Here is an 11,086-nt window from a genome sequence, read left to right on the forward strand (position 1 = left end):
TTTAAAGCTGAGTGTCCCAACCAGCTGGTAATATTAAGCAGAAGATCAGAGTCGAGGACAATTATTTAAGATTTACGGTGTATTTACAGCATATTTTGAAAATGAATGGGTCTATTTCGGTATATTTAAGAGAGTCTGTCGGTATATTTGATCGATACTTCCGCGGTCACATTGCTGAAGCAGACCACTAGCGATTAAATACAAAAAAAATAAGATCAAAATAAGTATGTATTTAATATTCCTCCGCGAAGAAAACGCTAAATAAAATTAACTCTGTGTATGTCCAACAACATATACATATAATCCAGCAAAATGCTGCATCGTTAGCACTGATAGGCACGCTGCCAGGATTAGGTTTTCGATTGAACATTTAAACAATATTAAACAATTATTTGATTGACTTTAAAGGCAACAAAAACAAATATGGATCTTTACGACGATATAGACAAAGCTAGAGCTAGTCAAATAGATGGCTGGTCATCGGGCATCAAAATGCTGCAAACTCAGCTCGCAGTTAAAAAGGCGCAGCTCCCCAAGCCGAAGGAGCCGATTAAGAAACCGGTAAGATGTTTAATCAACATTACATTTTCCGCATTTAAAACTATTTTATCTACAGCTAATGACACCACTGGTAAATCTGCGCGCCAAGCGCCCTGCGGACTCGGAAACTCCCTCCTTTGCACCCGTGACTGTGTCGGTGGCCAAACCTATCATTTCCGCCACCGTTCTGCCACCAACGGTCCTTGAATGCGTAAAAAAAGACGACTGGGACTTTGTGGATGAGTACGATCCGCAGTGGCCAAACGAGTATGAGAAGCTAAAAGAAAAAGCAAAGAACAGTGACAAGTCGAGAAACAGTGCCGTCGGCGCCGGCGGCGTAGGAAGCGGCCGCGAAGACCGAGATCGGGATAGGGACAGAGAACGAAAGCGTGGTCGCGGTGGACGCAGGGAAAATCACAGGGATGACAGCTCACCACCGTCAATGAAGTTCAGCGGATTTGGACAGCGGCAAAGCGACGAGGACAAGTACAGTCCCCCACCCCCAGGATCTGTCGCAAAACAAGGTGGAGGCGCTGCCATCGCTCCCCCACCGTCACTGCAAGAGATATCCATCGACAATGGAGACGGTTCCTCCAATGTAACAATACCCTACTCAGCGAGTTCAGTGGCTGCCAAGATAATGGCCAAGTATGGCTTTAAGGATGGGCAAGGCCTTGGAAAATCAGAGCAGGGAATGTCAATGGCCTTGCAGGTGGAGAAGACCTCAAAGCGTGGTGGTCGCATCATTCACGAAAAGGAGTTGTTCGTGGGCCCACAATCCACGTCGCCTCCATCAGCGTCAAGTCCAGGCCATATGGCTATGCCACCGCCGCAGCTTCCACTGACAGCGACTGCATCTGCTGCCCCTGAGCCTGTGCCCAGCATAACAGAAATAATGAAAGATCCCAGTAAAGTGGTCTTGCTACGAAACATGGTGGGTCCTGGCGATGTAGATGAGGAGCTTGAGCCAGAAGTGAAGGACGAGTGCAACACAAAATATGGGGAAGTGAATAGTGTTATCATCCATGAAGCATTTGGAACTACGCCGGAAGATGCCGTCAAAATATTTGTTGAATTCAAGCGCATTGAAAGCGCCATTAAAGGTAACTACATTTGCATTCTCCGATTTGTTTTTAGTTTTTTAACTAATGCCTCCACCCTCCCAGCTGTTGTAGATCTTAACGGACGTTTTTTCGGGGGACGCCAGGTGCGAGCTGGATTCTACAATTTTGACAAATTTAAAAGTTTTCAATTAAATTAGTATTTGGTACAAACAACAACAAATTTACATTGTAGTTTCTATTCACTGGTTTAATACAAAGGAACAAATGCCTTTGACGCTTCATGCACTAACCAAATAGTATAGTATAAACTAGTTAGTGCTTCATGGTACGGGCGCTCAAGTCTATTAATTCGATTCACTTTCCTTCCTCTCTGGAATACTACTCGGTCGAAAATAAGAGGCATGGGCACACTGAATTTTCTGCGGACACTTCCAGAGCAGAGACCTGTTTTAATTCTAGTATGAGAAAGTCTAACGAAGCCCTATTATAAGTCGGAAAACTTCACTATTGAGGTTTTTTATACCCGGTAGTCTAAGAGTAAATAGGGTATATTGTATTTGTGCGAATAACGGTTGTATGTAACTCACAGAAGTAAACGTTTCCAACCCCATAAAGTATATATATTCTTGATCAGCATCAATAGACGAGTCGATAGAGCCATGTCTGTCTGTCCGTCTCTCCGTATTGTTTGTCGGCTAGTTCTCAGAGACTTTAAGAGCTAGAGCCACCAAATTTTGCATCCAGACTGCTATATGCTCATACTGGAACCAGTGTATTTTTAAAAATGAGCCACGCCCCCTTCCGCCTCCGCAAAAGGGCGAAAACCTCCCAAACCTACAGTTTTGAAGATAAAAGAAAACTAAAAACGCCATTCCGTAGGAAATGGCCATATCTATCAGATCACCAAATTTGGATCATTATTATAGTCACAATGAAGAAATTAGTTTCCAGTGGCTAAACCCACCCCGTCCAGCAGCTTATTTATATTTTTTGCAAATTCTTTCTCACTCTGCTGAGCGCAGTGCCGCGTCGCTGCCTCTGACACGTCTATGCCTCTGCCGCGTCTCTGCCCTGACTCTGCAGTGACAGATTTTAAAAATTGTGTGCCGGGTATAAAAGTTGTGACGCTCACACGTCCCTTCTCGGTTTTTACTCTTTTAATGTTTTTACTATGTTAATCTCTCCCAAAAGTCTCTCTTACACTTCTCGGCTAACTTGTATATTTTTAACTTTGAAAAGCCCCTGAATTTTTGTCCGTTCAAATTAAATATGGAAAAAATCGAATAATTTCTTAATATTATAATAATTTTATTCCTCAATGGACATAGTTTATATGTAATTATCTAATTACAACAGATGCAAGCAACTAGCATTTTTTTTTTTGAGGTTTTAAGTTACTGCTCTACCCTTGGGTAGAGGGGAATTATTTGGCCACCCGCCTTTACAAGGGGGAAATCGCCACGTCGAAATATGTAACTTGTTACAGTTTTGCTCCAATACTTACCTAGCGTAGAGGTTATGTTCCCCGTATGTAGTTTTTAATACAAATATGTAATAATTGTATTTGAAGTTTCTTAGACAATATCTTCAAATAACTAGCTTTAAAAAATTATATACCAGACCACCGGTTGACAAACCACAAGTTGTCAAATTATTATCTTAATATTATAATAATTTTATGGAGACCTCAATGGACATAGTTTATATGTAAGTTTCTAATTACAAGCAGATGCAAGCAACTAGCTTTTAAAAAATTATATACCAAACCACCGGTTGACAAACCACAAGTTATCAAATGCGTAACATTGCCTTCCCACTCACGTAAAGTTTTGTGCTATATTTTGGTTGACATTTTTAACCTTATTTTGCAAAACAATACAATAAAAATAGATCATAAAAACTAGTCAATCTTGTGGAAAGTTGATTGATGAATCGGATAAACTTATAGTTTTAGCGCAGAAAATGATTACTAGCTAGTAATACTAAATAGAACAGCAAAATCAAGGAAAATGATATATAGAATACGATTTACTGTATATTTTAAAAATAAGAAGGTATATTTCATTATATTTTTGAGGGTCGTGCGGTATATTTTTGAGGTAGATTCCGCGGTCACACTGGGTTGAGGACTGAAAACAATTAAAATCGAAGCCCAAACGAAAATAAAATAGATAATAGTTATAGAAACCCTAAAAAGAGAAGAAAGTTATTTAATCCCCAAGGTGAGTGAAAGAGCGCATCGATGAGAAAATTGTCGATAAACACTTTACCTATTGGAAACCCATTGTTTGTCGTGTGCCAAAAAAACATTCCTCTTTCCCTTTTTCCACAAAATCACAAAACGGTAAATGTTCAATCGTCAGCGGTGCGGCCGTCCTATGGCTGTGTGTAATTAAATTCAATTAAGCGAAAGTAAAACAGAAAGTTCATTTGTGTCTCAGTTTCGTTTGAAAAGGCAAGTCGCTCGACTCCAGCCCGTCCACTCGACTCGCCTCTTCGCCACCCGCCACCCATCGTTCTCTGTTGTGAACTTGTGAACCAGCAAGCCACTAGAGTGCAGCTGCAGGAACATTCGCATGTAGTTGTGCGCTGCAACAACAACAGCAGCCATCGCCCCAATCAAATTTGTTATGCTGTGCTCCATGCCAATCAGCAACACAGCGCTCGCATTGTTCAAACTCGCATAACAAGCCCAGCGCCAGGCACGCCCACAACACTGGTGGCTGTTTGTGTTATTGTTGTTGTTGTTGTAACCGCCTCGTCGGGTCACGGGCCTCTGGGCCAGCATATTTTTGCCACCTCTGGACCACCAAGGTAAGGGGAATGGACGAAGGGTCGTATCGCACGCATATATTAAGCAATCTTCCGGCTCTAATTGGAGCACACGGGTGCACTTCCATTTCCACGCTGTAAGATCATTTTTTGGCGGTTCGTTCTCCCTCTTCTCTCACTCACCACACACACATGAAATGGTCCGCACTCGCATTTGGTTTGTTCAATTATAATTTGAAGAATCTATTTTTATACTGAATACGGAACATTATTCAGCGCCTGCACTGAACTCGCAATACGCACCATAAGGAAATTGTTATTCTAACAAAATTGTGTGTGTATAGAGTATAGAGAGAGAGTGTGTCTTCTCTATGCTCCACTCCATTTTTCTCTAAATCCATTTCCATCGAGTTTTGTGTTTTCCTCTCAAACGAAGGTGCCTGCCCATGAGAGTTCAGTTTTACATTTATTTGGAATTACTTGTACAGTTAACATTACACTTTTTCGTTTCTCTAAAAAACACAATTCAATTCTTTTCCAAATTTTCCGAACCGAACAGTGATGGTCTTGGTGAGCAACGAATGGATGAACAATAAGGATGACGAACAGAAAACAGATCCAGCAGCATCGGGAGCATTCGGAGCAGCATCAGTGAATAACGGAGGATCAGCAGGAACAGCTGCGAGGGGATCGCTCGCAGCAGTTGGCGCAGGAGGAGGAGGTGTAGGAGGAGGTGCGTCGACTGTCAAACGAAAGAAATTTCAAAACTCTTCAAATATGGACACGACAAATACAATGAAGTCCGAGCAGGATCTGCTGCAGTCTATCGAGCGGGAGAAGCACGAACTGGAGACGGCGGACAGCAATAATGAGGAGTCCGACGAGAACCAGGAGAACAATAATGTGCAGGAATCCGACACCGACACGAATACATTGCAGGGTACTAGCACACGATTGACGTCCCAACAGTTGCCGGCATCCAGCCAGGTGCTACAGATGACACTAAATTCGGTTCTCAATGCCAACAACACGGCAGTCGGTGGAGGTGTTCCCCCTGCCAGCAGTCTCTTCAGTTCATTGGGCGGACACATCAACCAAAGGGAGGCGGACTACGGCACACTGTTATTACCACAGACACAGTCACCAGGGCTAGGGCTAGCATTGACAACCACTGACCTAAACATCAGCTCAGAGACGGTTTCGGGAGCAGCCACTGCTAAGGGCGATGCCAAAATTGTGCTGCAGTGCGAGGCAAAGTCACACAAGTTTGAGACGCGTACCATACTGCTGCAGCCGAACCAGGAGTGCAAAGTTGGCCGCCTGATAGCGAAGAGCAAGGCCAGTGAGGAAAATGCAATCTTTGATTGTAAGGTTTTGTCGCGCAATCATGCGATGCTCTGGTATACGCAGGATGGACGTTTCTGGGTGAAGGATACAAAGTCCAGCAATGGGACATTTATTAACGACAACAAACTGGGCAATGATCCAGCCGAGCTACACTTCGGCGACACGGTCAAGTTTGGTGTGGAAGTGATCGAGAATTCGCGTCAGGAGGTGCACGGCTGCATCATAGCCAGGGTGACACTGTTCTTGCCCGATGGCCGGGAGGCCATCTCAATCGATGCCGATCAGCTGCAGTTGCTCGGGCCCAATAGGATTAGCTTCGACGAAATCCAGCGCCTGAACTCATTTCTCCAGGAAGCTGCGCAGCGAGAGAAGACCCTCAAGGCGAAATTGAACAGTTTGCAGGGTGTGCTGGATTCCACGCGCAAGAACTCGGCCATGTGCTGGCAGAGCATGATAGCCGAGGATCAACTAATACACAAGATCAATCTACTGGAGAAGAAACTGCAAATGATGGAGAAAAATGTGCCAGAAAATTCGCTGCGTAACGAGGTAAGAATTCATTTAGACTTCTGTTTGCTCTCACACTGTCACAAGCATTCGGTTATCTCTCTCTCTCTTCCTACTTGATAGATTGTTAAAATGCTGGAGGACAAGACAACGTATCAATTAACTGCCAAAGAGGCTCTGCGCAAGGTGTACCAGGAGCGCTGCGATGCCTTGCAAGCACTGTCGCGGGCACAGTTGTCGATTGAGACCTCTGAGAATGAGTGCGTCATATTGCGTACTCAGATCGGTCAATCAAAGCAAACGCTGCAGGAGTTCAATGCGCGGCTGGAGAAGCTACAGCAGGAGTACATGGATTACAAGCAGGAGTCGCTGCGGCAGCAACAGGAGGCTAAGGAACAGGAAGAACAGCGCTTGGAGATGCAGCGGGAGCAGATGGAGCGTGAGATGGAGGAGCTGCGCATGCAGGTTGTCCGTCTGCAGAAAACCATTGACGAGCATGACAGTGAGCAAAAGCTTCAAGAGCAGAGTGTCCTGCAGCAGCTGGATGCGGCAATTCCCGACGTTGACGATGATGATGATGATGAGGCGTATGAGGACAACAGCGACGATGAGAGTATGGACGAGGAGCAGGTGAAGGACGCAGTAGCAGAGCAAGCATCTGACATACAGGCAAAGGATCAACTAACAACAGTGTCTGGCAATCAGAAGGTAATCCAATATACCATTCCTCCATTCTATCGGGTATTAAATCTTAGACCAATTTCAGACTAAGACGTCCAAGCAACAGATCGAGTTTGATAACAAGAAAAAGGTGATTCGGAGATCGCAGGTAATGAAGTTGCTCAAAAATTCAGATCTCAATAGAGGCGCATTAGGCGGCGATGTACTGATGGCTATCCTTAATGACGCTGGTTCCGAGGATGAGGAACAGGATCCCAATGAGGAGACCGATGTGCAGGCAGTAAAAATACCTAAACCTGAGCTTAGTGCGGGCATTAAGCGAGAGGCAGCAAAAGCTGCTAGCGATGAATTCATTCACAATTCGCCTAAGCATGCGCGTCTCAATGGCATCGATGAAATGCCAGAGCCCTCGAGTGACCAATCGCCATCTGTAGTGCACAAGTTGGAAAGCCAAGAGACGCTGGTAGTGCGAGATGAGGAGATTGAAAATATTGAACCTGATTTACCCACAGATCAGGCCATCGACATGCTGCAAGAGGAGTGTGATAGTTACAAACAGAAGACGGTTTTGCTTACCGCCGACATTCACTCGCTGAAAGAGCAGATGGACAATCTAAAGCAACAGCTAGAGCAGGAGCTTCAGCGCAACGCCAATACAGAGCAGCCTGAAAGAGAAACAGAAAAAGAAACAGAGGCAAAGGCAGAGGACAAGACAGAGGAGCCGCGTCAAGCGTCTGGCCAGGATAAGAGTCTCCGTTTGGACACTGAAAAAGCCTGGGAAGAGGACCTTCAAGCCATAAATGACTCGCAAGTGGTGCGCGAGGAGGAACTTATTGTATACAAGGAGCGACTCGAACAATCAGAGAGCAGCATTGTCAAGCTTAAAAATGAAATCACACAGCTTCGGACTAAGCAAAGGAATGAGCAGCCACAAAATTTGCTATTTCTGTACCGGCTCGTTCCATTGGGCTGCTTGGCTCTTGCTGGCCTCATCTACTTCTTCTCCATTCGCATATAAGACACTTCGAACCATCCCAGACACCGCACACATACACAGGCACAAGCATGAAGCTGGTGTGGTGCGGTGTAAATGGATGTAAATCTTGAAAAGGAGTGCAACCGGAGATGGCCGCCGCATTTTCGCAGTTATTTATAAGTAGTCCCCTCACCGAGCTTTACAATTATTTAATTTGCTTTATCGCCTAATTTCTTTTGAGCACAAAATTTAAAGTCGTAAATTTAAATTTAATCGTCGAGTCGAACTAAGACTAAAATTATATAAAAAATGCATAATAAAAATAAAGAAACGAAAGGTTAGTTAATTATAAAAAGCCCCCCGATTTTCCAATAGTCGTCTCATAGAATTGCTTTGAATGGCACTTCGAAGGTGTTTCGTGAAAAAGAGTGTTGGAAAATCAGTCGACGAAGTCCTAGCTCACATTCGCAGCCTGAGCGCGACTTCTAAGCTGGCATTCTAAGTTGCGATAACGATGTATTGTACCAGCTATATTTTAATGCTAAATGTTGATTTATATATTTATACCACTATTTAGTTGATTTTATTTTCGATGTCCTTGTAAACGATTGGAGTGTGTGGATCTGGACACGGCAGCAAACGAAGTATATTTGAAGGCTTGCGATATAGCAATATGTAAAAAAGATACAAAACGAATATATTAAATGTAATAATTAATGTATGCAGCAAGCAATTGAATAAACGAAACTGTACAACAAAACTGACGAGATTTTTCGCCAACTCTTGACTCCACATTTACGATTAATATTCTCCATAGTTAGATGTTAATGTAAGAGTTTATTGTTCGATGATATATATACAATTTACAGGCCGTGGCAGTTAACTACGATTCGGTGCGTAAGCTGTACAACGTGCGTAAGGAAAAACTTAATTATTTATAAGTCTCGCAAACTGGATAATGCATAGCGGACACACACCAAAAGAGGCATCGATTGTCTGAAGCAGATTAGGCGGAACTTCATGAACTGGGCGAATTATTAAAACTAAATTATCCACACAAGAGTTGCAGATGGAGCAGCTATGTCAATCCATAGTACCAATCTATTGCTTTTTGGGAAGGCGAAGACAGCTTTTTATACCCGGTACTCGAAGAGTAAATAGGGTATATTGTATTTGTGGGGAATAACGGTTGTATGTAACGCACAGAAGGAAACGTTTCCGACCCCATAAAGTATATATATTCTTGATCAGCATCAATAGACGGGGCGATAGAGCCATGTCTGTCTGTCCGTCTCTCCGTCTTGTTTGTCGGCTAGTTCTCAGAGACTATAAGAGCTAGAGCCACTAAATGTTGCATCCAGACTGATATATGCTCACACTGAAACCAGTGTATTTCAAAAATGAGCCACGCCCCCTTCCGCCTCCGCAAAAGGGCGAAAACCTCCCAACCCTACAGTTTTGAAGATAAAAGAAAACTAAAAACGCCATTCCGTAGGAAATATCTATCAGATCACCAAATTGGGATCCGATCGGATCATTATTATAGCCCGAATGGAGAAATTAATTTCCAGTGGCTAAACCCACCCTGTTCCGCAGCTGTTGTTGTTCTTTTTACATTCTCTCATTCACGCTGATTCTGCTTCACTCGGCCCCTGCCTCTGCCCTCCCCCTGCCGATGCCTCTTACGACTTTTAACCCACCCCGTCCCACAGCTTATGTTTGTTTTTTTTTTTTTGTGTGCCGGCGCTGCCTCTGCCTCTGCCGCGAGTCTGCAGTGTGTGGGTCTAGGGAAGGGCGGCGAGCTAAAGGAGCGTGTTGGTGTGAGAAGTGTTGTAAATGTAGATGGCAGTTGAAGAAAACATTTACAATTTGACAAAATACCGCTAAGGTGCAGATGGTGTACTGAGTGCCGGGTATAAAAGTTGTGACCCGTAAAAAGCGTCTCACACGTCCCTTCTCGTTTTTTGTATACCTGTTTACCATGAAAATGCTCTAGCTAAGTTTTGATTACCAAGATCAAAGCTCGGAGACGAATTCGCTTCAAACTAATCAAAACGAATCTCAATCAACTTCCGGGTCCCCATAATGATTAGCAGGATAAATACGTAGTTCTATAACGAACAAAACTCCATCGATAGCACTAGTCGACAAAATCGAACTTTTTTTTTCGCTTCGAACCAAACCGACTTTCTGTGATAGTTTGAGGGCTTTACATTTTTTTAAAGAATTATTCTTTTGTTTCTATGGCTATGAATATTTATGTTTGTGAGGTTTTTTACTACATTTTGACTTTAAAACTCAGGAAAAACCGATCCTGTGTCCTCTTATATTTCGCGTTTAGGTGCATTAACTCGGCGTCGTTTAAGGTATTGCTCATCAAAATCTATGGAGATTCAGCTGAGCTACATTTATTCAACCAACCCAAAAAAATACCTCACAAAAATCAAATTCTTTTCCTTTCAAAGCTTAATATTTTTCAAACGGTAGGTTTGAAAATAAGTTTGGGTAGATGTACCTCATAGATGTATTCATAAGATTTATATAAAAGCTAAGTTCATTACAACCAGATGTAAGATACTTGGTTATGTGAAAAAAAGAAGATCTACCTCTAAAACAAGCGTTCAAAAATAAATAAAAGAAAAAATATTATCATCAAACCATTTCTAAACCGCATTACTGTCAGAAAAAGTTAGTTTGGTTCGAAGCGGAAAAATCGCGTCAAATAGTGTTATATTTGAAAAATATTACGAAATATGTATTAGTAAAACTATATCCATTTTATAAAGAAATAAATTGACCTAATTTCACAGAAATGTCAGGATCAGCTTTCGCTTTCGGTACTAAGCAACATTTAGTACCCTTGGATCCTCGAATTGAGGAAATGTTGGAAATCTCAGGCTGCAATCAATGCACAACAAGTCAATCTGTGTTGGAGATTTAGCTCAACGTAATTTTGCAGATTATTGATAACGAGAATGTATCTAGATCGATATATAGAATGCGTATGCAAAGGTACAAGAAACATGTCAGTCTAAGATAAAGTCATTATTAATGTTTGGGAGCAGCTTTGAATATTATATTATATATTAATATTAATTTATGAAATTAGGGTATACAAATGCCCATACTACCGGGTTGGCCAGCAACAAATGGTCATACGTACAATCCACTCCCACTCACGTAACGTTAAATGCTATTT

The 11,086-nt window shown here is 42.7% G+C and overlaps 2 protein-coding genes across 2 annotated transcripts; both read left to right on the plus strand.

The window, feature by feature from the left end:
• The first annotated feature begins 202 nt into the window (after window positions 1-202).
• LOC117587589 (splicing factor 45) lies at window positions 203-1,824 on the plus strand. Its single transcript, XM_034278432.1, has 3 exons — window positions 203-561; window positions 617-1,643; window positions 1,707-1,824. The coding sequence occupies exons 1-3, from the start codon at window positions 424-426 to the stop codon at window positions 1,799-1,801; spliced, it is 1,260 nt and encodes a 419-aa protein (XP_034134323.1). The 5' UTR covers window positions 203-423; the 3' UTR covers window positions 1,802-1,824.
• A 1,934-nt stretch (window positions 1,825-3,758) lies between these two features.
• On the plus strand, window positions 3,759-8,178 carry LOC117587572 (sarcolemmal membrane-associated protein). The gene is made up of 4 exons (XM_034278398.1): window positions 3,759-3,826; window positions 4,936-6,272; window positions 6,354-6,938; window positions 6,997-8,178. The coding sequence occupies exons 2-4, from the start codon at window positions 4,938-4,940 to the stop codon at window positions 7,927-7,929; spliced, it is 2,853 nt and encodes a 950-aa protein (XP_034134289.1). The 5' UTR covers window positions 3,759-3,826; window positions 4,936-4,937; the 3' UTR covers window positions 7,930-8,178.
• Window positions 8,179-11,086: the final 2,908 nt, after the last annotated feature.

Source organism: Drosophila guanche, unplaced genomic scaffold (assembly GCF_900245975.1).
Source record: "Drosophila guanche unplaced genomic scaffold, DGUA_6, whole genome shotgun sequence".
Lineage (NCBI taxonomy): Eukaryota > Metazoa > Arthropoda > Insecta > Diptera > Drosophilidae > Drosophila > Drosophila guanche.